The 26,316-nt window shown below is 29.9% G+C and overlaps 1 protein-coding gene across 2 annotated transcripts in view; it reads right to left on the bottom strand.

Annotated features, from left to right (window-relative positions):
* Positions 1-26,316, bottom strand: part of LOC148176330 (uncharacterized) — a 183,430-nt gene that overhangs the window by 90,964 nt on the left and 66,150 nt on the right. For both annotated transcript variants that reach the window (XM_088034284.1, XM_088034285.1), the window contains exons 2-4: positions 25,534-25,739; positions 16,764-16,899; positions 3,442-3,575 (exon numbers count right to left, since the gene is read on the bottom strand). In XM_088034284.1, the coding sequence (XP_087890410.1) occupies positions 3,442-3,575; positions 16,764-16,899; positions 25,534-25,739 (476 nt within the window). The remainder of the gene's footprint in view (positions 1-3,441; positions 3,576-16,763; positions 16,900-25,533; positions 25,740-26,316) is intronic.

The following is a 26,316-nucleotide window of genomic DNA, read 5'->3' as shown; positions in this document are numbered from 1 at the left end:
CATCCATCACAAAATCTGATTCTCTTGGAGTTTTCCTTTTGTACTTTTGAAATTACGTCGTAATTGGCGCTTTTGTCGCCGAGCGGTCAAATTTCAAAGAGATTTTTTTCATTAGTTTTAGAAAAACATGTTTTTTAAATTGTTGACAGGGGGATTAAAAAATGAAATAGGCGTATTTTGGTCCATCGAGCCGGATCTTAAAAAATTGGTAAATAATTTTCGCCCAATTTCACTTTATCTTTTTAACATTTCGATGACAAAGCTCCCGTTTGCCGCCTCCGTCTCCCTCAAGTTCCAATAAGAGTAAGCTGATTACACCATTATTTCCTACATCATACCCTTCTAAAATTTGTGCAAACTTCGCGATAAAACTCACATGACTAAGCCAAAATTCTTACATTATCGACCAAATAACTTAATGTGTTTGTGTTCGTCGTGATACCTTCGTGTTTAACTGCATTATTATTAAAAGAGAAGATAGCGTAGTAATAAATTGTCTGTTATTGCCATCGATTTGGCGACTTTCGAGATAGAAAAATACGCTTTTATAATTTGATGTGGAAACTGAGCTATTACCACATTCGCTGTGGATGCGGTAATAGAATGTTTCCGCATCGGATGCGTTAATAGTTTCGTTGTCATCCTGTTGTACCGCATCACTCATTTTAGTAAGGTGATATAAGCATCACTCATTTTAGTAATGTGATATCAGCTCTATTATACTATAAGTAGTCGTGTACTGGAATCACACGTACGCTATAGTACAGTGGACTACAACCACATTCGTAGTTATAATTATGTTATAATAGACTTAATACTAAACTAGTGCTCTATTGTACGAAAAATATATATTTTTTTTAAATCTGCGTCTTTTGCTCCAGACTGGTGTGATTTGGTACAGTTAATAGGTAAGGTAAAGATAGCAATTTTCTTAAATTTTATTTCTGTTGTGTTAACACAACTATAAACACAATTTTACAAAACATTTCTAAAAATAGAGTCTGGTGTCCCAAAATTTTGAAATTTGGTACACTTAATTAATGTATTAGGAGGAGCAACCTTTCCAGATTTTATCCTGTAGCGCTTACGCAACCAAAAATAAAAAAAATATTTTGAATTTTAAAACTTTTGGGTCCGTCCTAATAATAAAAATTTCTAAAATCTGCATGTGTTAATTAATCAAGAATAGCAACTTCCCTTAATTGAATCCCTGTAGGACCAACACAAGCAAAGATTTAATTTTGTTTATTGAATTTTGAAATTTTTGGGTTTGTTCTAAAAATAAAAAAATTAAAAACCCGGACCTGTTACACCAGAATTTTGAAATTTTGTACGGTTTATGAATAAGTCAAGAATATCAACCTCCCCAAATTTCATTCTTTTAGTACTAAAACAACCAAAGTTACGATTTTATTTGTTAAATTTTGAAACTTTTGGGTCCGTACTAAAAACAATTTTTTTTAAAATTAGAGTCGTGCTCCAAAATTGTGAAATTTGGTTCACTTATTCAAAACATTAAAAGAAGCAATCTTTACAAATTTGATCGTTGTAGCACTTACACAATAAAAAAAAAATGAATTTTGAAACTTTTGGGTCCGTCCTAAAAATAAAAATTTCTAAAATCTGCATTTGTTGCTTCAAGATTTTGAAATTTGGCACATTTAATAAATTAGTTAAAAATAGCAACTTCCCTAAATTGAATCTGTGTAGGACCAACACAAGCAAAGATTTAATTTTGTTTATTGAATTTTGAAATTTTTGGGTTTGTTCTAAAAATAAAAAAAAAAAAACCCGGACCTGTTACACCAGAATTTTGAAATTTTGTACGGTTTATGAATAAGTCAAGAATATCAACCTCCCCAAATTTTATTCTTGTAGCACTGAAACAACCAGTTACAATTTTTTTTGTTAAATTTTGAAACTTTTGGGTCCTTACTAAAAACAAAAATTTTTTAAATTAGACTCTTGTGCTCCAAAATTGTGAAATTTGGTACACTTATTTAGAACATTAAAAGAAGCAACCTGTACAAATTTGATCGTTGTAGCACTTACACAACCAAAAAAATATTTTATTTTGAATTTTAAAACTTTTGAGTTTGCTCTAAAAATACCAATTTTCAAACTCCAAGACTGTTGCTCCAAAATTTTGAAACTTGGCACAGTTAATGAATTGGTCAAGAATGGCAACATCCCTAAAATTATTCGCGGTAAGACCAGCACAAGCAAAGATACGATTTTGTTTATCGAATTTTGAAACTTTTGGGTTTGTTCTGAAAATAAAAAAATTTAAAATCCGAGCCTGTTACTCTAAAATTTGAAATTTGCTACAGTTCCTGATTAAGTCAAGGTAGCAACCTCCCTAAATTCTATCGCTGTATCACTAAATCCACGACAGTTACAATATTTTTTGTTGAATTTTGAAACTTTTGGGTTTGTTCTAAACATAAAAATTTTCAAAATCTGAGCCTGTTATTCCAGAATTTTGAAATTTGACACAGTCAATAAATAAGTCAAGAATAGCAACTCCTCCTACTTTCACTGCTGATGCTGTGACTCAACCAAAAATACGATTTTTTTTAATAAATTTTGAAATTTTTGAATTTGTCCTAAAAATAAAAATTTCTAATATCTGTGAATTTTGTTTCAAAATTTCGTAATTTAGTACAGTTAACTAGTTATCAAGGTGGAAAAGTAGCAAACTCCCCGAATGTTATCGCTGTAGCATTAACAACCAAATATGAAATTTTTGTAATTACTTGTGAAAACAAAGTTATTACCTCATTCGATTTAAGTGTATAATATGTAGACTATTTCCGCATCAAATGCGTTAATAATTTTGTGTCATTGTACCAGTCAATTAAGTTGTTTAATGAGTTGCATTTTATATCTAGTTGTGTAATGAAAGAATGCGTTATAAAATATACTCGATACGTTATAAAATATACACATTAGTCTATGACCGAATTTGGAGTTGTAATGCTGGTTATTACTAACTTGTACTGTTATACTTATTATAAAACTAGTGCATTAATACACAGTATCTGTTTTCCAGGTGATATTGGAAACTTTTGGGTTCGTCCAAAAAATAAAATTTTTAAAAATCTGCCCCCAAAATCTACATTTAGCCTTGAAATTTTGTAAAAAAAATGAGAAAAAGCTAAATTTTATCAATACTTATTTTTTTTTATTTTAGGATAGAAAAATCAGTTTTTATAATTTGATGTTGCAACATACTTTGATATTACCACTATTGTTTTGAGTGCGTTAATAGACCATTTCCGCATTATATGCGTAAATAGCTTCGATGTCATATCATTGTAATGTCTAGTGAGCTCTATTATTATCTAACTAGTTGCATAATAAAAACCTGCGGTATATGAATAGTATACTCGGTCGTAAATAAAACCTTCATTATAAAGCTAGTGCTTTAATATACTGTACCTTTTTCCCGTTCAGCAGCCAGGTGATATTGACTGGTGGATAAGCAGGAGGTGACGTGCAGTTTCCTCGGACTGTGTAACCCATCTCTAATAGATCTTTTTCGAATGTCATGACGGGGTCCTCCTCTGGGACATCTGCAAGAAGATGAGCGCATTAACTTCGGGTTTAAAGTGCCAAAAGGGATAACCCGGTGTCGAACAGTTTACTTTACATCACAGATTTCAAAAGAAATGATTAATTAAGAAAGTTGAGACATTTTTTAAAATGATAATAAATCACGCCCCTTTGAGTTTTTTCATAGCTCGCCTGGAAAGTTTCAAAGAATTTCAATTACCTGCATCGTTAAAAAATATTTCTAAAAAGCACAACTATGTCAATATCGAGTTTGCAAAATTCTCCTTAGTTTTAATTATTACAAAGGAATTTGTTTTATAACTTTGTCAAAAGAAAAATCTCGGAACGCTACAATAAATTCGCCACTGGTGCAAAAACACATAAATTCTATTAATTTCTCTAAGCTTCGGTGGTGGAATTGTTGACCTGAAAACTTTCTATTTAAGCTGGTGGAGTGGTGTAGTGGAATATTGAAAGGAAGCCACTTTAGGGCAACTAATAACAAATGGTCGCTTCTGACTTGACAGCCTGATGCTTTCAGACAGGTTACCCATATCTCAGCACCAGCCATTACTCATGGGGTTATGCGACATGGGGACGGTGTCAGTTTGGCTTGCTCTAACCTCAGGATTATTAACAGTCATCTCGGAAGACGACTCGATCTAATGAGATTAGTTTCGAATTAATACCAAGAGGTCGAATTTTAAAGAAATGGTGGAGGCGCCGGGATATTTTTGAAAATTTAAGAAATGATTTCTTATTTTTGTTTTTAATTAGATAATTAAAAAAAAGAAACCAAGTTCCATCTCTACAATTTATTGTTTTAACTCTAAAATTACCGGAGAATTGGAATTTTGAAGAGAAAACTAAGAATTTTTCGTCGGTTCTGACATATACATATCTTAACATCTTATTTTTTGTTAAATTTTTTTTTAATTTGACACATTAAATTTTAGCAAAGAACAAAGAAACGTCTCCAAATCTCATTTAATTAGCACTAAAATTAGAAGAGAAATAGACTAAAGAAAATGTTGGACATTTTTGTTAGATCTAACATGAATATGTCTAAAAATATAGTTTTTTATTCTAAATTTTTGTAATTTTGCAAGTTTATTACTGATGCATAACAAAGTAACGTCTCCAAATCTCATTAATTTAGCAGTAAAATTGACACAAAAATGGACTCTTAAAAAGAAGATAAGAAATTTTCCGTTGACTCCAACTTAAGTATGTCTAAAACTTTAGTTTTTTATCTTAATGTTTCCTTATTTGGCAGGTTAGATACATAAGTGTAATAAAAGCAGTAACATCTCTACATTTTATAGTTATAGCGCTAAAATTGGCAGAGAAATCAGATCTAAAATAGTAGATTGGAAATTTTTTGTTGACTCTAAGGTAAATATGTCTAAAAATTTTGTATTTTGTTCTAAACGTTTGATAACTGGCACGCTAAATACTTATACAAAATAAAGTAACGTCTTTAAATCTTATTGATTTAGCAGTAAAATTAGCAGAGAAATGGACTCTTAAACAGAAGATTGGGAATTTCTCGTTCGTTCCAACATGAGTATGTCTAAAAATTTAGTTTGTTTTTTTTTAATTTTTTCTATTTCGGCAAGTTAAATAGCTAAGACCAAAGCAATGACGTCTTTAAATTGTATGACTATAGGGCTAAAATTGGCAGAAAAATTGATTCTAGAAAAAAAAAATAGGAATTTTTCGTTGGCTCTAACACAAATATGTCTGAAAATTTAGTTTTTTGTTCTAAATTTATTTAATTTGATAGGTTTATAAGTGTGTTAAATGCAGTATTTCCTCCAAATGATATTGGTTTAATGCTAAAATTGACAGAGATGTGGAGCTAAAATAAAAATTTGCGAATTTTTCGTTGGGTCTATAATAAAGATGACTAAAAATTTAATTTTTTGTTCTAATTTTTTATAATTTAACAAATTAAATACTATTACAAAACAAAGTATCGTTTTAAAATTTAAGAGTTATAGTTCTAAAATTAGAAGAAAAATCAAATCTGAAAGAAAAGCTTGAAATTTTTCGTTGTCTCTAATGTAAATGCGCTTAAAAATATTGGTTTTAGTTTTAGATTTTTGTAATTTGTCAGGTAAAATATTAGTGCAAAATAAAGTAACGTTTCCAAATCAATTAAATTATTTAATTAAATTAGCACTAAAATTAGCAAAAAAATTGATTGTTAAAGGAATTGGTTAAGAATATTCCGTTGGCTTTAACCTAAGTATGTCTAAAAATTTAGATTTTTTTTTATTTGTTTTCTAATTTGGCAAATTGAATATGTGTAGCAATGGCAATAAATTAGTAAAGCCTTTAAATTTTATGGCGATAGCGCCAAAATTAGGAGAAAAACCAACTCTAAAAAAAATTAGTAATTTTATGCAGGCTTTAACGTAAATATGCTCTAAAATTTAGTTTTTTGTTGTAAATTTTTCCAATTTGTCATGTTTAATAAGTGTGCTAAATGCAGTATTTTCTCCAAATTTTATTGGTTTAAAGTTAAAATTGACAGGGAAAAGAGAGTCTAATATAAAAAAATTGGAATTTTTGGTTAGTAAATAAATATGTCTAATAATTTTGTTTTCTGTTCTAATTTTTTATAATTCAACAAATAAAATACTATTACAAATAACGTCTTTCAATTTTAGGGTTATAGCTCTGAAATTAGAAAAAAATTAAATCTGAAAGGAAAGCTTTAAAATTTTTCGTTGTCTCTAAAGTAGATACGCTCAAAAATGTTGATTTTAGTTCTAAATTTTTGTAATTTGTCAGGTAAAATGTGCAAAATAAAGTAACGTTTCCAAATCAATTAAATTATTTAATTAAATTAGCAGTGAAATTAGCAAAGAAATTGATTCTTAAAGGAACTGGTTGGGAATATTCCGTTGGCTTTAACCTAAGTATGTCTAAAAATTTAGATTTTTCTTATTTGTTTTTTAATTTAGCAAGTTGAATATGTGTAACAAAAGCAGTAAGTTAGTAAGGTCTTTAACTTTTATGGCAATAGCGCCAAAATTGGGAGAGTAATCAAATCTAAAAAAAAATGGAAATTTTTTGTGGGCTTTATCGTAAATACGCTCTAAAATTTTGATTTTTGTTCTAAATTTTTGTAATTTGTCAGGTTAAATATTAGTGCAAAATAAATCTGATTGATTTACCAGTAAAATTAGCAGAGAATTGGATTCTCAAAGTGAAAGTTGGGAATTTTCCGTTGGCTTTAACATGAGAATGTCTAGAAATTTAGTTTTTTGTTCTATGTTTTTCTAATTTGGCAAGTTTAATAAGTGTGCTTAATGCAGTAATGTTCCCAAATTGTATGAATTAAAGTTAAAACTGACAGAGAAATGGAAACTGAAAGAAAAGGTTGAGAATTTTTCATTAGCTCAAAAATAAATATGTCTAAAAATTTTGTTTTTTGTTCTTATGTTTTGTAATTTGGGAGCATAAATACTAAAAAAAATAAAAAAAAAACAGTAAAATTAGCATAGAAATGGACTCTTAAAATGAAAGTTGCATTTTTTTTCTTGACGCCAATTTAAGAATGTCTAAACATTTAGTTTTTGTTCTATTTTTTTTATTTAAGAAGTAGAATAACTGTGCTAAACGCAATAACGCCTCCAAATTTTATAGCTATTGCTCTAAAATTGGCAGAAAAATGGAATATAAAAAAAAAGTTGGGAATTTTTCGTTGGCACTAACGTAAATCGGCCTAAAATTTCTGTTTTTTGATTTAAATTTTTGCAATTTGGCAGGATGCATGCTAATGCCAAATAAAGTATCGTGTCCAAATCTTATTGATTTATTAGGAAAACTACCAAAGAAATAGATACTTTAAAAGAAAGTTGAGAATTTATAGTTGCCTCTAAAATAAATGTCTAAAAAATATGTTTTTTAATTTAAATTTTAGTAATTTGGCAGGTTAAATAAGAGTGTAAAGTGCAGTAACTTCTTTAAATCTTATTGCCTTATCGTTTTAATTACCAGAAAATTAAAATCTAAAACGGAAGTTAAGGAAATTTGGCTTACACATAAGAGTGTCTAAAATTTTTTTTTTAAGTTTTTGTAATTTGACAAGTTAAACAAAAATGTAATAAACAGAAACGTTTCTAAATCTTATTGCCACAGTTCTTCAAGGTACCAGAAACATAAAATTGACAACAAAAATTTAAAAAATTTTGGTTGACTCTAACAATTTTTTTAGTCATAGTTTGTCTATCCAGTTAACAGGACTACTAACTCAAAAAATAGTGTTTTAAAGAGTCACTTAAAGCATAAAAAAGCAACTAATGAAAAGCAATGTTTAAATAAAAAATAAGATCGATCAAAACTGGCGTTCTTTCCCTTCCTATTCAAATAGTTCTTTAATAACTCCGCCTGTTTCATATTCAAAGACGAGATTGTAATCGCATTTTCAAGGGCGAAAGGTCTGAAGATTATCTCGTTGTTATGTTGTCTTAGGATCCAACCCGCTCTCCCCATTATAGAGGTGATGCAACGATTAAGCACAATCTGCGAATTTAACTTTTCGACACACATTTTTCACTTTCTCACAAATTCACCTACTTTGTTAACTTTTGTTAGCTACTTCGCGACTTAGTTTAAACTTTATAATAGCTTAAGTTTAAAATTTTATGCCATAATCGCAGCGTGAAAACTTACCACATTTGTGACAAATTTTTCAACCGGAAAAGTGCGATTCTGAGCTTGCAAGTTTCGGAAAACACACGGATAATTCACATAGAAAATTAACTTCCTCCACTTTGTATTGATCAACTATTGCGCCCTCTGTGGGCTGTGTTTATTACCGAGTCAAAGCTTTATTAAATCCGAACTAACGCTGTTAAAAAGCAACAAACAAAGCGCTGTTAATTATGGAGCGTTATTTTGTATGTGTTGTGAGCTTATTGTAGTCAGGTCTGGTTTGGATAAACTTGACATATTTTTATAGAATTTTGCCGGAGGGGGTTAAATTAATTTTCATCGATTGAGTAGTATGCAAACACACCTCAAGGGTCTAACAATAAGAGAGGAAAATTCAAATTGTAATTTATACATTTTTTTTACAAACTATAGAAGTACGTCAAAAATTTCCGCAAATCAAAGAGAATCTAAGTTTTATTTAAAATTCCAAACTACAAAAAATTTAGAACAAAAAACTATTTTTTTCAAAATTTTATATTGTAGAGCAAACCAAAATTTTTATCACCTTTTTATTATTTCCATGTCTTTGCCAATTTTAACGATAAAGAAAAAAAATTGACGACGTTACTACTTTAGACTGTTTTATTCAAAATGCCAAGTTACAAAAAAATTAACCAAAATCAAAATTTTTAGAATTTATTATTTTTGGGCCAAAAATTTCGACCATCGTTCCTCTCAGGTAATTTCTATCGTCAAAGTAGTGACATTTAACTTTAAATGCGTTACTGTATTAAGTACGTTTTTTTAAATAGCAAATTACAAAAAATTAGACGAGGTGAACAACTTTTGTTTTCGGCAAATTAAAATTTTCAATATTGCTTTTTAATTTTCGTTTCTCTTAAAATTCTAATGTAAAAGTAGTAAAATTTCAAAGTGTTATTGCACTAAGACGTTTTCTTTATTTTTTTCAAATGACAAAAATTGAGATCAGAACCAAATTTTTAGAATTTTTATAATTTGGACGGACTAATTTTTTGAAGATTTTCTTTTACTTTTCGTGTTTCTGGTAATTTTAGTGCCAAAGTAACGTAATTTAGAGTTTTTACTGCATTAATCACTTTTGTTCAATATACTAAATTTTAAAAATTTATAACGTTGGAACGAATGTAGACATTGGCTTTTAATTTCCGTTGCTCTACTAATTCTAATACCAAAGTAAGAAATTTTGAAGAGATTACTCCATTGGCTACATTTTTTGAATATACTTAATTAAAAAAAATTGGAAACTTAAAAAATTGAAATTTTTGATTTTGGGTCTAACCAAAATTTCCAATATGAGTTTTTAATTTATCTCTCTCTGGTAATTCTAAGGGCAAAATGGTAAAATTTTGTGGCGTTACTGTCTTGAGCACTCTAATTTCATCAATTACAGAAATTTAGAACAAAAAACAAAATTTTTAGAATTTTTATGTTAAGCTAACAAAAAAATTCTACATTTTCTGTTAGTTTCCGGTCCTCTGTGGTAATTTTAGCACCAAACAAATAAAATTTGAAGATGCAACTGCATCACTTTTACTCAAAATAACCATTTAGAAAAATTTTGAACAAAAAATACAAATTCTTAAAAAAATTATTTTGTTTTTTTTAATTTTCGCTACTCTCGTAATTTTAGTGTCAAAGTAGTGAAATTTATAGGTGTTACTGCATTAAGGCATGTTTATTAAGTATGCCAAATTGCAAAAATTTAAAACAAAAAACAAAACTTTTAGAATTTTCTATTTTAGAGCTAACCAAAAATTTTTTTTGATTTCCGTTTCTCTGGTAATTTTATTGGCACCGCAGTAGAATTTAGAGATGTTACTGCATTGGATACTTTTATTCAGTATGTCAAATTTTAAAAATTTAGAAAAACAAAATTTTTGAAATTGTTCACTTTAGAGGAAACCAACAATTTCGCCATTCACTTTTAATTTACATTTTTCTGGTAATTTTAGGTTTGTAGTTATAAAATTTGTAGACCTAACTTTGATGGACTGTCTAAATTATATCGTCGGCTTAAGTCGTTATGTTGCTAAGTTCATTTTGAATTTTTGTTGATAGATATCGATAAATCTTTATTTTTCTCATAAATATTTGTCGTCAAAACTGAGATTTGAAAACTTGTAGACTAAAAATAGAATGTTTCTTATTTCTGAAATAATAACACATAAAAGAGTCGAACGCTAAACCATTTTGTTTTCGTTTTTTCAAAATTTTAAACGCATTTTATCCAAAAATGGACTTTAGCAACTTAAGACGACGATATTATTAAATATTCGACATTTCTTTAGTAATTAAAGTGTCAAAGTAGTAAAATTTGAAACTGCATTGAGCACTTTTATTTAGTAAGTCAAATTACAAAAATTTAGAAAAAAATACAAACTTTTTGAATTTTTTTTATTTTAGGACCAATCAAAATTTTTAAGATATTTTTAAATTTTTGTGTTTCTGCAAACTTTGGCATTAAAGTAGTAAAATAAATAGACGTTACTTCATTAGGCAGTTTTATTCACCACGCAAAATTACAAAAATTTAGACCAAAGAATAAAAATTTTAGAATTTGGGGACGCCACTGTATTAGGCACTACTGTAACGTATCATTCTAAAGTCAACTAAGTATGCTTTGTGCATACATAAAAAATATTTTACAATTCCAAAAATTCTCGCGTTTTCTCCCCTCATGTTAATTAAAGTGTTCCTTGAGTGTGTCCCGTGCACCCCATCCCCATCGTGACTGATGAAATGGAACCTGCACATTCAATACATGTAAAACTGCGTAAAAAAAGCAACGTGATAAAGATTTATTCGTTGTGTGCAGGGGCCGATCCATCAAGTCGGCTTGGTTGATTAGTCGGTCGACCAGGGACGGAGAAGTGGGAAGCTTAATAGGGGCTGTGCCATAAGTTCGACCGCGATAGGGCGTAGATTGGCTCAAAGGATAGAGAGACCCGGATTATGGGATGGAAATTGTAACATATAACACTGCCACGGATCCGAAGTGGAAAGCGTGTAAAAAGCACATAAAGTAGGACATGCTGAGGAAATTAACCCATTCAACTTGCTCTTGCGCTCTTCCAAATCTGATGAAATGGCTAATTTTCGCTTGATTTTAGCAAACTCGCTTTGATTTTATATATCGCGCTTCTAATGGACTCGAAATTAAAAAAGCGAAACGACACTTTTTCCACCCCTTGTTCAAATATTTTCCGATAACATGTTTCGTATTATAGCAACCCTCTTCTCTCATCGTCCGGAGGAAAGTTTCAACACCTCTTAAATAATTAAGGAACTTCGTGCGAACCTGCATTCGCTGAAAACTTTACACAGACGTAAATTTAAAATGCATAATAGAGCTGCGAATTCGCACATTTTTCTCCTCTTGCATTCGTCCATTTCGCCCGGAGAAAAAAATTATCATAAAATATTCACCGAAAAACTATATTACAAGGGATGAGTTACAGTGGCGCGGTTTCTATAAATCAATCTTTCAACAATGCGAAATTCACCTGTGCTGCCAAAGACTCTTCCTCCGTGTTCAATATATCACATTTTTCATTACACAACTCCTTAAGTCCGGTTGCAGCTAAAACATTGTACAGCACACGTGTGCTATAGCCTATTACAATACTGCTGTGCTGACAAAAGTTCTTCGTCTGTAATAAATATATCACTCATTTTTCATTACACAACTCATTTTGGTGACGTTAGACCAACCGTAGCTAAAACGTTGTACGCCACACGTGTGCTATAGCCCATTACAATACTCCTGTGCTGCTAAAAACTCTTCGACCGTGTTCAATAATACATGACTAATTTTTTATTACACAACTCATTAAGATTGGTTGTAGCTAAAACGTTGTACGGCACACATGTGATACAGCCCATTACAATACTCCTGTGCTGCCAAAGGCTCTTTAACCGTGTTCACTCATTTTTCATTGCACAACTCATTTTGGTGACATTGGACTGTTCGTAGCTAAAACCTTGTACAGCACACGTGTGCTATAGCCTATTACAATACTGCTGTGCTGACAAAAGTTCTTCGTCTGTAATAAATATATCACTCATTTTTCATTACACAACTCATTTTGGTGACGTTAGACCAGCCGTAGCTAAAACGTTGTACGCCACACGTGTGCTATAGCCCATTACAATACTCCTGTGCTGCTAAAAACTCTTCGACCGTGTTCAATAATACATGACTAATTTTTTATTACACAACTCATTAAGATTGGTTGTAGCTAAAACGTTGTACGGCACACTTGTGATACAGCCCATTACAATACTCCTGTGCTGCACAAGGCTCTTTAACCGTGTTCACTCATTTTTCATTGCACAACTCATTTTGGTGACATTGGACTGTTCGTAGCTAAAACGTTGTACAGCACACGTGTGCTATAGCCTATTACAATACTGCTGTGCTGACAAAAGTTCTTCGTCTGTAATAAATATATCACTCATTTTTCATTACACAACTCATTTTGGTGACGTTAGACCAGCCGTAGCTAAAACGTTGTACACCACACGTGTGCTATAGCCCATTACAATACTCCTGTGCTGCTAAAAACTCTTCGACCGTGTTCAATAATACATGACTCATTTTTTATTACACAACTCATTTAGGTGACATTAAGACCGGTCGTAGCTAAAACATGGTGCGTTACACGTGCGTTACAATACTCGTGTGCCTTGAAATTTGTATGTGAAAAGTGACCACTCTTCACTTCTCGAGGAGTATCAATCCTAAACAATTTACGATCCTCAAAGAGAGTGGTCCTCGTCGGTAACTTAAGCACACTAACTTGGAACACTTGTATGTTTAATAACGCCACGTACTCTAATACCCGAGAGGGCTGAAGTTTGCCGCAAGAAACTCCTCTTTGTGGAGATAAAAGTTGCGATTGCGTCAAGTTTGGATAAAATAAATTAAACCTTTTAAATCTCTTTAGTTTGGAAAATCGATGAATCTGATTAAAGCGTCTTGTGCTGCTGTCGATTTTGATAAACTTTTTATAGAAAGTTTCATTATGAAGAAATGGAGCGTTAATTAAAATAGAGGCAAATATGATTTTAATTTTGAAGCATTCTTGAAGTTTTCGAATTAATATTGTGTTTAATCGAGTTGATTTAGAATTTTTGGGACAAATAGTCTTAACTTTTATTAATTTTTAATTAGATTACAATCAAAATTAGACCGACAAATTTCAGTAACTGGAAAAGCATCAAATAATTAAATTAAGTGGTAACAAATGTGTCAATCTAATAACTCAATGTGACGGGAGTTAATTCAATTTGCACGTTTACATGTGTTTTTTTGGAATGTTTACAATAAAATTTCATGAAATGTGCAATTACAATAATGTATGGGAGAGAATTTTGCGGATTTTTTTTGCATTTAGTCAAATTAATGATTGAATTAATTTGTAAATACCTTTTCTCTGCTAATTTCAGCGCAAATGTAATAAAATTCAGAGGTAAAAACTGTACTACCCATTTTTATTCATTATATTCAATTACAAAAATTTAGAACGTCGTACAACATTTTTAGCAAATTTTTAATTTAGAGGAAACCAAAATCTTTTACGATTTTTTTTAAATTAATTTCTTTGGTAATAGTCGCGTTAAAGTCACCAAACTTAAAAGCATTACTGCAATTGACTCTTACATTCAACACACAAAATTACAACTTAGAATGCAGAACATCGATTTTAGAATTTTTTTTTTAGAGTAAAAAAAATTTTCAAAATTTTCTAATTAATTCCATTTTTTAGACAACTGTGGCGCAAAAGTAATAAAATTTAGAGACGTTACTGCACTGCACCCTTTTAATCAATCCAGATTACAAAAATGTAGAACGTAGAACAACATTTTTAGAAATTTCAATTTAGAGCCAACCAAACATTTCCAAAATTTTCTTATAAATTCCATTTTTTAGATAACTATGGCACAAAAGCCATGAAATTTGATGGCGTTACTGCACTAAAACCGTTTTGATCAATATGCCAAATTAGGAAAATTTAGAACGTAGAAGATTATTTTTGGAAGTTTTTTTTTAATTCTATTACTCTGGTATTTATAGCGCTAAGGCCATAAAATTTGGAGGTGTCATTGCACTAGACCTTCTTATTTATTATACCAAATTCCAAAACTTTAGAACGTTGAAGAACATTTTTAGAATTTTTCATTTTAGTGTCAGACAAAAATTTTCAAAATTTTCTTTTATATTCCATTTCTTTAGTAGTCGCAGCGCCAGAGTTGTTACTGCACTAAACATTGTTATTCAATATACCAAATTGCGTTATTTTACAACGTACACAATATTTAAAAAAAATATATATTTTGGAGCGAAACAAAAATTTACAACATTTGTTTAAAATCTTAATTTACTTTTGTATTTCTAGCTTTAAAATAAATAAATAAAGACGCGTTACTGCACTAAACCCTCTTATTCGGCCTACCAAATTACCAAAATTTAGAACGTAGAACAACATTTTTAAAAATGTTCGTTTTAGAGCTGATCAAAACTTCCAACATTCAATTTCTTTAATAATTGTGGCGGTAAAGTTATAAAATTTAGAACCTTTTTTGTGCTAAACATGTTTGTTTAGTGTACTAAAGTTCACAAATTTATAAATTGCAGCAACATTTCTCTGGTTCTCAACTATTTCTCTGGTACTCGTAGCAATACAAAACAAAATTTACAGGCGTTACTGTACTGCAAAGTGTTTGAATTTAGAACGTTAAACAGCATTTTTAGAATTCTAGATTTTAGAGCAAACCAAAAATTTTCAAAATTTTCTATTATATTCAATTTATCTAATAGTCCTCGTGTTAAAGTAATGATAATAAAATTGGGAGGCGTTACTGCACTGGTCAGTTTTATACAATGTACCAAATTTTTAGAAATTTTTGTTTCAGGCTTAATCAAAAGTGGTCAACATTTTTTTAAAATGTCGACATTTTTTTAAAATGTTGAATGTAAAGTAATGACATTTGAAAGTGCTATTACCCTAGAAATTTTTATTTAATATACCAAATTGTAAAATTTTGAACGTATTTTTATTTAATATACCAAATTCTAAAATTTTGAACGTACAACAGCATTATTAGAAATTTTTGTTTCAGGATCAACCACAAACTCTGTCTTTTAATTTTGTTTCTTTGGTAATGTTGAATGAACAGTAATGACATTTGAAGGTGTTCGAGGCCTAAATATTTTTATTTAATATACCAGATTTCAAAAATTTAGAACGTAGAGCAACATTTTTAAAAATTTTCGATTCCGAGCCAACTAAAAACTGTCAACATTTTTTTTAAATTCTGTTTTTTTGATAGTGTTGGATATGAAGTAATGAAATTTGGAGTCGTTACTGCACTTGCAAATTCTTATTTAATATACCAAATTCCAAAAATTTAGAACGTAAAAAAACATTTTTAGAATTTTTTCCTTGGGGCAAACAAAAATTTCTAACATTTTTTATAAAATCGTATTTCTCTGCTAATCCTAGTATCAAAGTAACAAAATTTACATGCGTTACTGCATTGGACCTTCTTTCGCAATTAGCCTTGTTTTAAGAATTTAGAACAAAATACAATTTTTGATTTTGATTTTTAAACAACTCCCTGTAACATAAAATCAGTTCGACGCCATATGTGAACCAATCAACAAACAACATTATTTTTTAGCCCTCAGCTCCTTTTCCTGCGACAGCCAACGCGTGGAATCATCAAGTGGCGCAACTAAGAAACAATATCCCCGCCATATTGCCCCCTAAATCATTTTTATGTTGTTAAAAACATCAAAATAAGCCCACTGCGTTTGTTATGATCGTAAATGTCCCCATAAATTTTAATAGAGCGTCTGAGACAGTCATCCCTTTTACACCCCCACCCCCTCCCCAAGTACATTCCAGTAAACGACCTCCTCAAAGCCATACTGCCTTTTTCCGATTCCATTTTTCCAACTTGTTGTTGTTTACATTTGCATGATTTACTCCCATCAAGGATATCCTTCTAGGAGATGTTAGCTTTTAAGCTCTGGTCTGCGGTTTACTTTGCGTACGCTTTGAGGTCTGCGGCGGCCGTTCCTGGTTCTCGACTTTGTTTGTACTGCAATATTATCATGCTTTCATGCTTGAACAAACATTAAACATGTAAAGATAAGTCGGTGTATTTGTGTACGCTCGGTATATCGGGTATTACTTTTAGGATGTAACGAGAGGCGATTAATTTTCTTTATGGACACTCTGTATGCGTGTCGAAAAAGTACTTACAGTGTTCCGGTGATTGATGAAACTTTTAGTACATCGTCATCAATCACTGAGCGTAGGTGAGGGATTTGAAATCTGGTTAACTTGCTTAAGGTTTGATGGCTGCTTGTATGGGCAAAGAGGGATAAAGTTTTCGGAGGTTCTTTGCGGGTTTTACGGCGACAGGGCGCAACATATGGGCGAAATGCGGCCAGATAAATTTTCAATTAAAAGATTGATAAAGTTACTTACCAATTACATACATGTAGGCGGAAACCATAAACGTGTAAAAGTTGGGCGCATCCGAAGAAACTTCGCATTTATATCGTCCGGTAACTTCCGGCTGCACATTCCGAAGAACGACCTCATTAGGACTGGACTTGCTCAACTGAAATGCAAACGTACATTGCGGTTACTGAAAACATAGTCACTAATCGATATCCCATTCCCAAGATTTAGTGTCATTTTGTCAAGTTTGCTTAATACCGGAGGATCATTAAGGGCCTTAATATATTCCGGATATTTATATAAAACGGTCAAAAAAAATTTCTTTTAAATTAAATTTCTTTGGTAATCGTCGCGCTAAAGTTACAGGCATTACTGCACTTAACTCTTACATTCAACACACAAAATAACGACAACTTAGAACGCAGAACAACGATTTTAAAAATATATATTTTAAGTCAAAAAAAATTAAAAAAAAATCTAATAAATTCATTAAATTTTAATTAAACATTAAACTCTTTTAATCAATATACCAAATAACAAAAATTTAGAACGTAGAAAATTATTTTTAGCATTTTTATTATAGAAGTAACTAAAAATAATTCTACTTTTTTTTAATTTTTTTTTATAAATTCCATTTTTTTGATGACGTGGCACAAGAGCCATAAAATTTGATGGCGTTACCGCACTAAACCGTTTAATCAATATACAAAATTAGAAAAATTTAGAACGTAGAAAATTATTTCTAGCATTTTTATTATAGAAGTAACTAAAAATAATTCTACTTTTCTTTTAGATTTGTTACTCTGGTATTTGTAGAGACAAGACCATAAAATTTGGAGGTGTCATTGCACTAGACCCTCTTATTTAATATACCAATTTCCAAAACTTTAGAACGTAGAATTTTTAGATTTTTTATTTTATTGTCGAAAAAAAAATTCAAAATTTTCTTTTATATTCCATTTCTTTGGTAGTCGCAGCGCCATCTTTAGAGTTGTTACTGCACTAGACATTGTTATTCAATATACCAAATTACTCCATTTTAAAACATACACAATATTTTTAAAAATTTTCATTTTGGAGCGAAGAAAAATTTACAATATTTGTTTAAAATCTTAATTTACTCTTGTATTCCTAGCTTTATAATAATTAAATAAAGACGCGTTACAGCAAAACTCTCTTATTCGGCTTCCCAAATTATTAAAACTTGGAACGTAGAACAACATTTTTAGTAAATTTTTATTTAAGAGGAAACCAAAATCTTTCAAGATTTTTTAAAATTAAATTTCTTTGGCAATCGTGGCGCCAAAGTAAAACTTACAGGCATTACTGCACTTAACTCTTACATTCAACACACAAAATTACGACAACTTAGAACGCAAAACAACAATTTAAAAAAAATATATTTTAGAGTAAAAAAAATTACAAACTTTTCTAATAAATTCCATTTCTTAGACAACTGTAGCGCAAAAGTAATCAAATTTGGAGGTGTTACTGCATTAAACTCTTTTAATCAAAATACCAAATAACAAAAATTTAGAACGTAGAACAACATTTTTAAAAATCTCATTTTAGAGTCAAACAAAAATTTATTTTTTATAAATTCCATTTTTTTGATGACGTGGCGCAAAAGCCATAAAATTTGATGGCGTTACTACACTAAACCGTTTAATCAATATACCAACAAATTAGAAAAATTTTGAACGTAGAAGATTATTTTTAGAATTTTTTATTAAAAATGTAACTAAAAATAATTCTACTATTTTTAGTTTTGTTACTAAGGTATTTGTAGAGACAAGACCATAAAATTTGGAGGTGTCATTGCACTTTGCACTAGGCCCCCTTATTTAATATACCAATTTTCAAAACTTTAGAACGTAGAAATTTTAGAGTTTTTCATTTTTGTGTCAAACAAAAATTTTCAAAATTTTCCTTTACCTATATATTCCATTTCTTTGGTAGTCGCAGCGCCATATTTAGAGTTGTTCCTGCACTAGACATTGTTATTTAATATACCAAATTACTCTATTTTACAATATACAATATACAATATTTTTAAAAATTTTCATTTTGGAGCGAAGAAAAAGTTACAATATTTGGTTAAAATTTTGATTTTCTTTTGTATTTCTAGCTTTAAAATAATTACATGTAGCCGTGTTAAAGCACTAAACTCTCTTATTCGGCTTACCAAACTACGAAAATATAGAACGTAAAACAACATTTGTAGTAAATTTATAATTCAGAGAAAACCAAAATCTTTCAAGAATTTCTTTTAAATTAAATTTCTTTGGTAATCGTCGCGCCAAAGTTATAAAACTTACAGGCATTACTGCACTCAACTCTTACAACACACAAAATAACGACAACTTAGAACGCAGAACAACAATTTAAAAAAAATATATATTTTAGTTAAAAAAAATTACAAAATTTTCTAATAAATTCCATTTCTTAGACAACTGTAGCGCAAAAGTAATAAAATTTAGAGGAGTTACTGCATTAAACACTTTTAGTCAATATACCAAATAACAAAAATTTAGAACGTAGAGCAACATTATTAGAAATTTCATTTTAGAGCATACCAAAAATTTTCAATTTTTTTTATAAATTCTATTTTTTTGATGACGTGGCGCAAAAGCCATAAAATTTGATGGCGTTACTGCACTAAACAGTTTAATCAATATACCAAATTAAAAAAATTAGAACGTAGAAGATTATTTTTAGAATTTTTATTATATAAGTATCTAAAAATAATTCTAGTTTTTTTTTAATTTTGTTACTCTGGTATTTGTAGAGACAAAACCGTAAAATTTGCAGGTGTCATTGCACTAGGCCCTCTTATTTAATATACCAATTTTCAAAACTTTAGAACGTAGAAATTTTAGAATTTTTCATTTTAGTGTCAAACAAGAATTTTCAAAATTTTCTTTTATATTCCATTTCTTTGGTAGTCGCAGCGCCATCTTTAGAGTTGTTACTCCACTAGACATTGTTATTCAATATACCAAATTACTACATTTTAGAACATACACAATATTTTTAAAAATTTTCATTTTGGAGTTAAGAAAAATTTACAATGTTTGTTTAAAATTTTAATTTACTCTTGTATTTCTAGCTTTAAAATAATTAAATAAAGACACGTTACAGCACTAAACTTTCTTATTCGGCTTACCAAACTACCAAAATTTAGAACGTAGAACATTTTTAGTAATTTTTTTATTTAGGGGAAACCAAAATGATTCAAGATTTTCTTTTAAGTTAAATTCCTTTGGTAATCGTCGCGCTAAAGTTATAAAATTTACAGACATTGCTGTACTTAACTCTTACATTTAACACACAAAATTACGACAACTTAGAACACAGAACAACAATTTAAAAAATATATATATTTTGTAGAGGAAAAAAAATCACAAAATAATTTCCATTTCTTAGACAACTGTGGCGCAAAGGTAATAAAATTTGGAGGAGTTATTACATTGAACTCTTTTAATCAATTTACCAAATTACAAAAATTTAGAACGTAGAACAACATTTTTTGAAATTTCCTTTTAGAGCTAACCAAAAATTTGATTTTTTTTATAAATTCCATTTTTTTGATGACGTGGCGCAAAAGCCATAAAAATTGTTGGCGTTACTGCACTAAACCGTTAATATATATGTTCAATATACCAACAAATTAGAAAAATTTAGAACGTAGAAGATTATTTTTAGAAGTTTTTATTATAGAAGTAACTAAAAATAATTCTACTTTTTTTTTACTTTTGTTACTCTGGTATTTGTAGAGACAAAACCGTAAAATTTGGAGGTGTCATTGCACTAGGCCCTCTTATTTAATATACCAATTTTTAAAACTTCAGAACGTAGAAATTTTAGAATTTTTCATTTTAGTGTCAAACAAGAATTTTCAAAATTTTCTTTTATATTCCATTTCTATGGTAGTCGCAGCGCCATCTTTAGAGTTGTTACTCCACTAGACATTGTTATTCAATATACCAAATTACTACATTTTAGAACATACACAATATTTTTAAAAATTTTCATTTTGGAGTCAAGAAAAATTTACAATGTTTAAAATTTTAATTTATTCTTGTATTTCTAGCTTTAAAATAATTAAATAAAGACGGGTTACAGCATTAAACTCTCTTATTCGGCTTACCAAATTACCAAAATTTAGAACGTAGAACAACATTTTGAGTAAATTTTTAATTTAGAGGAAACCAAAATTTTTCAAGAATTTCTTTTAAATTAAATTTCTTTGGTAATCGTCGCGCTAAAGTTACAAAACTTACAGGCATTACTGCACTTAACTCTTACATTCAACACACAAAATAACCACAACTTAGAACGCAGAACAACGATTTTAAAAAAATATATATTTTAAAGTAAAAAATTACAAATTTTTCTAATAATTTCCATTTCTTAGTCAACTGTGGCGCAAAAGTAATAAAATTTGGAGGTGTTACTGCAATACTCTTGTATTTCTAGCTTTCAAATAATTAAATGTAGACGCGTTACAGCACTCTTTGGCTTACCAAATTACCAAAATTTAGAACATAGAAAAACACTTTTAGAAATTTTAATTTTAGAGGTAAACATTTTTTATTAAATAAATAAAAAATAATAAAAAATCGTCCGGTAACTTCCGGTTGCACACTTCGAAGAACGACCTCATTAGGACTAGACTTGCTCAACTGAAATGCAAACGTACATTGCGGTTACTGAAAACATAGCCACTAATCGATATCCCATTCCCAAGATTTAGTGTCATTTTGTAAAGTTTGCTTAATACCGGGGGATTATTAAGGGCCTTAATAGATTCCGGATATCTATAGAAACGGCCAAAAAGTCCCTCGCAGTGTAAATTTTAATCGCCTTTTCAATTGAAGCTTTTTTCTAAAAGCTCGGAAAAATAAAGCAATTTCCCGTTTGAAAATTCTAATTTCGAAATAATTTACCGGAGCGAGGATAATCGTAGGCACGAGAGGAGACCACCTATTTATATAAGCGAACTGCTAGGCACGTAATTATACATTTTAGATGATGATGACCGCAGCGTAACGTCTCTACATAATCACATTCTAAGTTGATGAATAATTCCGGGGAAAATTGTGTTTATGGTTATGAACATCAGACTGTGCATAATCTTACTCAGTTCAAGCGGGAGCTCACGTAATCTCTTAAGATATTTGTGGGGATTCACGCTAGATTTCTTTAAAAATTCACAAATCTGAATAATGGAACCGTATAAAAGTGCCACCGTGCGAGCTTTCGCGGTATTTATTCTCGTAATTTGACCGAGGCGAGCGCTGGAGGTCCGGGAGATTTGAATGGCGAGTTTCGGAGTTTTTATTGGAATGGGACAGTTGCCGGTGCTGCCGTGGCCAGGATAAGCTGAAATTTTAAATGTTTCTGTCGCCGGTGTCCTGACAAAAATCTTTACAATAGCGCTATTTGAACTAAAAATAGATTTGAACATAGATTTTTGAAAATTTTTGGTTCGTCTTCACATTAAAAATTTCCAAAAATTATATCTTTTGTTCCATTTTTTTGCAATTAATAAATGAGTTAAAAAGAACAAAGCTTCTCAATTTGATTGTTTTGAAGCTTTCAAAATCAAAGGTACAAATTTTAAGGTAGAAGTTTGAAACTTTTTGGGATGGTCCAAATATAAAACTTTCTTAAAATTGTACTGATTGCTTTAGATTTCACTCTGCTGATAAAAATACAACAAAACCTTCTAAAACACAGATTTTTATGTAGAATTTCGAAAATTTTTAGTTTTTCTAAAAATATATTTTTTTTAAATTTACTTCGCCCTGTTAATAAATAGACTTAAAACATTAACCTTTGTTGTATCTCTAGCAAAACCAAATATACAGATTTTAATGTAGAATTTTAAAAATTCCGTTGGATCAAACATTTTTTTTTAATTTGCGTTTTTTTTTGGAATTTTGTAGTTTTTCAATGGTAATAAATGAGTTAAAAGTACAAACTACCCTAAATTATTATGCTATTATTATGTTTTGTTTTATGTTCTAAAATTTTGTAATTTTGCTTTGATAATAAATGAGCTTGAGACACTAATCTCCCCATATTTTGTCGCTATATCTCTAGCAGAACCAAAGATTCAGATTTTAATGAAGAATTTAGAAAATTTAGTGGGTTCAAAAAAATTTTTTTTTTAATTTTCGTTTTTATTCTAGAATTTTGTAACTACGCAATATTAACAAAAGAGTTAAATTAACTATACCAAATTACCTCGCTATAGCGCCATCAGTATCAAAAATATTGATTTTAAAGCAAAAATTTAAATTCTTTAATTAGTTCTAAAAATAAAAAATTCTAAAATTTGTGTTTTTGTTCTAAAATTATGTAATTTTGCGCTATCAGTGAATGAGCGCCTGCAGTACCAAAGATGCAAATTTTAATGTGGAGTTTAAAAAAAAATAGTTTGTCTCAAACATTTTTTTTTAAATTTGCGTCTTTTTTTCTAAAATTTTGTAACTTCTCGTTGTTAAAACATAAATTCTAAGAAGAGCAATCTTTTTTAATTACATCGCTACAACCCCAATATAACTAAAAAAATACGGACTTTTTAAAAGTTTGAATTGTTCTAAAATTTTGAATTTTTTTATTGTTAATATGTCAGCCTGAAGAAGAAATCTCTCCAAATTAGATCGCAATAGCGCTAATAGAACTAAAAGTGCAAATTCTAATATAGAATTATTATTAGCACTTTGAAAATCGCCACAGTTAATAAACGAGTTATAAGCTAAAACCTCCCTAAATTTTATCGACTTATAGATATAATAGAACTAAAGAAACACATTTAACTGTAAAATTTTGAAAATTTCTATTTTTTTCTAAAAATGAAAATTTTGAAAACTTGGGTGATTTCTTTTAAAATTTTGTAATTTCAGAATGTTTATTAATAAGTTAAAAGTAACCACTTTCTTAAATTTCATGACAATAGCGCGAGCAGAACTAAAGATACAGATTTGAGTTTGGAATTTTGAAAATTTCTAGTTTAATCCAAAAGTTAAAATTTTTAAAATGTATGCCTTTTCCTCTAAATTTTTATAATTGAGTAGAGTTAATAAGTGAGTTAAAAGAAGAGCCCACTCCAAATTTTATTATTGTAGCGCTAACAGGACTAAAGATACACGATTTGATAAAGAATTTTGAAAATTTTTGTTTGTTCTAGAAATAAAATTTTTTCTTAATTTATTACTGTTAACAAATGAATTAAATAGAGTACCTTCCGCAAATTTCATTGTTATACCGCGAACAAAATCCAAGATACGAATTTCAATGTAGAATTTTGAAAATTTTTGGTTTGTCCAGTAATCAAATATTTCTAAAAATTGTACTGTTTGCTCTAGACCTTAATAATTCCGGGCAGTCAATTAAAAGCTAAAAGGAGCAAACTCCAGAAATTTAATTTTTACGGTGATAACCTGATAACTTAAGCAAAGATACAAATTTTGATGTAGAATTTTTAAAATTTTTCGTTTGTTCTAAATATTAAAATTTTTAAAATGTGTACTACCTTTTCTGGAATTTTTTAATTTAGGACTGTGAATAAATGTGTTAAAAACACTTTCTTTAATATCGTTGTAATAGAGCTACATGATCCAGATACAAATTTTATTTTAGAATTTTGAAAACATTTTGATCGTCCTAATAATAGAAATTTGTAAAATTTGTCTTTTGTTTTAAAATTTTCTAATTTAACAATGTTAATCAATTTCTTACGGTACTGAAAAAAAATTATATGTAAGGTTTTGAAAATTTCTGGTTTGTCTTATAAATACTTTTTTGTAATTGTGTCATTTGTTTGAAACTTTAAAAATTCCACAAATAAATAAGTTAAAATAAGCACTTATTCTAGGTTTAATTTCTTTAGTTCAGAACCAAAAAAAATGTGTTTCTTAGTCTAGAATTTCGTAATTCAGTGGGTACAGCCAATAAATGAGAAGAAAAAACTGTTCACCGCAAATTTTATCACTATATTTTTAACAAAACCAAAAATACAGATTTTAATGTAAAATTTACAAAATAGTTAATTGTGTACCAAGGCCGAGCCTTTTTTAATGAAGACGTGGGCAAAATATCACTTTTTGGCCGTGATACACCCAAGATTTTTGAGGCGACATTATTAAATTTACAAGTTAATTAATTTTTATTTATGATTTATTGATTTCAACAACTAAATAATTGTAAATATTTATGAATCCTTCAGAAAAGTCCATATTTTCTTTATGTACATTTGCCGTTTCGGCATGTGTAGCTTCACAATTTGTATGAATTAAGTTTGATGTGCTTTTTGATGTTGTTGCAACAGAATTGCTATACATGTTTATTTTCAAAAATTCAACGTCTTTGTTGCATTTTACAGCAGTTTGTCGATTTGATTTTACCCAAATAATTATAAGATTGAGGGTAATATCGGTATCTTGACGTAATATGCAAAACTATGGATAGATGGCGCCACCATAGATCGGCCAAAAATGTTTGCGGCCAGAAAAAACTTATTTTTAGGTCGCTTTTAAGGCCTAAAGGTTCTATTTTTAGTTTAAGTCGCCTAAAAATTTCATTTCGTTCAAAATGCAAAAGTTTCTAAAATTTGTATCTTTCGTTCTATAAATTTCAAATTTAGTAGTGTTAAAAATGGGTTAAAAGAACCACTGTTATAGCGCCAACGGAACCAAAGGTACAAAATTTAATGTAAAACTTTGAAAATTGCGTTTTAAATTTTGCAATAAACTCAAAATTTTTAATATTTACCACAACTACTTACATCCACATTTATTCCCGGTAGGGCAAAAACCTGCGTACTGGGCAGCTCCTTCGGAATATACCGATAAAACTCTTTCTGCCCTTTATACCACTTCACCGTATACAACGGCTCCCCTTGCAAATCGTATTTGCACTGCAACGTGACGGTGTCCATGATCTTGACAGCTGGAGGGATCGTCACCGAGACGTCCTTGAGAGCATCCCCACCTGGAAAACCACCAAAATTAATCGACTTTTCAAACGATGGCGTTAGGGAAGTTGCAGGCGAGATTGCCTCACGCATGACAGCGCTTACACCTCTTGAACAACTCAACCAGGAGCTATTACACAAATGGGGTTAGTAATTTTCTTGTGCGTTGTTACAGAAACGCGTACAGTTTTGCCTCCCAAGGAGGCGATTGTACAGATTATCAATTAAGTAGAGCGCGAAAGGAGGCGGCTTAATCTATCGTTTTTAATTGGACGGAATTTAGCGAGCGCTTGGAGTAGTTAGGGCGGCATTTGCTGGAGAGCCGAAGTGTCACTTGCGATGTTCGAATCTTCGACTAGATGGCGCCACAGATAAATTTGCTGCATAGGAAAAATAGTAAATAGAATGCCAAGTCACTGGTTTTTTGTGGTTTTTTCCTTGTTTGCACCTCACTCAAGTCAATAGATGGCCTTCCCATCGAAATTTTAGTAAGGTCACTAGATCAAAGTTTCTGTTTTATAAGGTACGGCTATTAGTATCAATAAGAAAGACAACGATATCTTCTGTCTATCTCTACATGCGCCCTAAATGACA

Source organism: Gnatocerus cornutus, chromosome 4, assembly GCF_029298725.1.
Source record: "Gnatocerus cornutus isolate USDA-ARS CGAHR chromosome 4, icGnaCorn1.1, whole genome shotgun sequence".
Lineage (NCBI taxonomy): Eukaryota > Metazoa > Arthropoda > Insecta > Coleoptera > Tenebrionidae > Gnatocerus > Gnatocerus cornutus.
The sequence above is the reverse complement of the archived record's forward strand: the minus strand, read 5'-3'. Positions and strand labels throughout refer to the sequence as shown.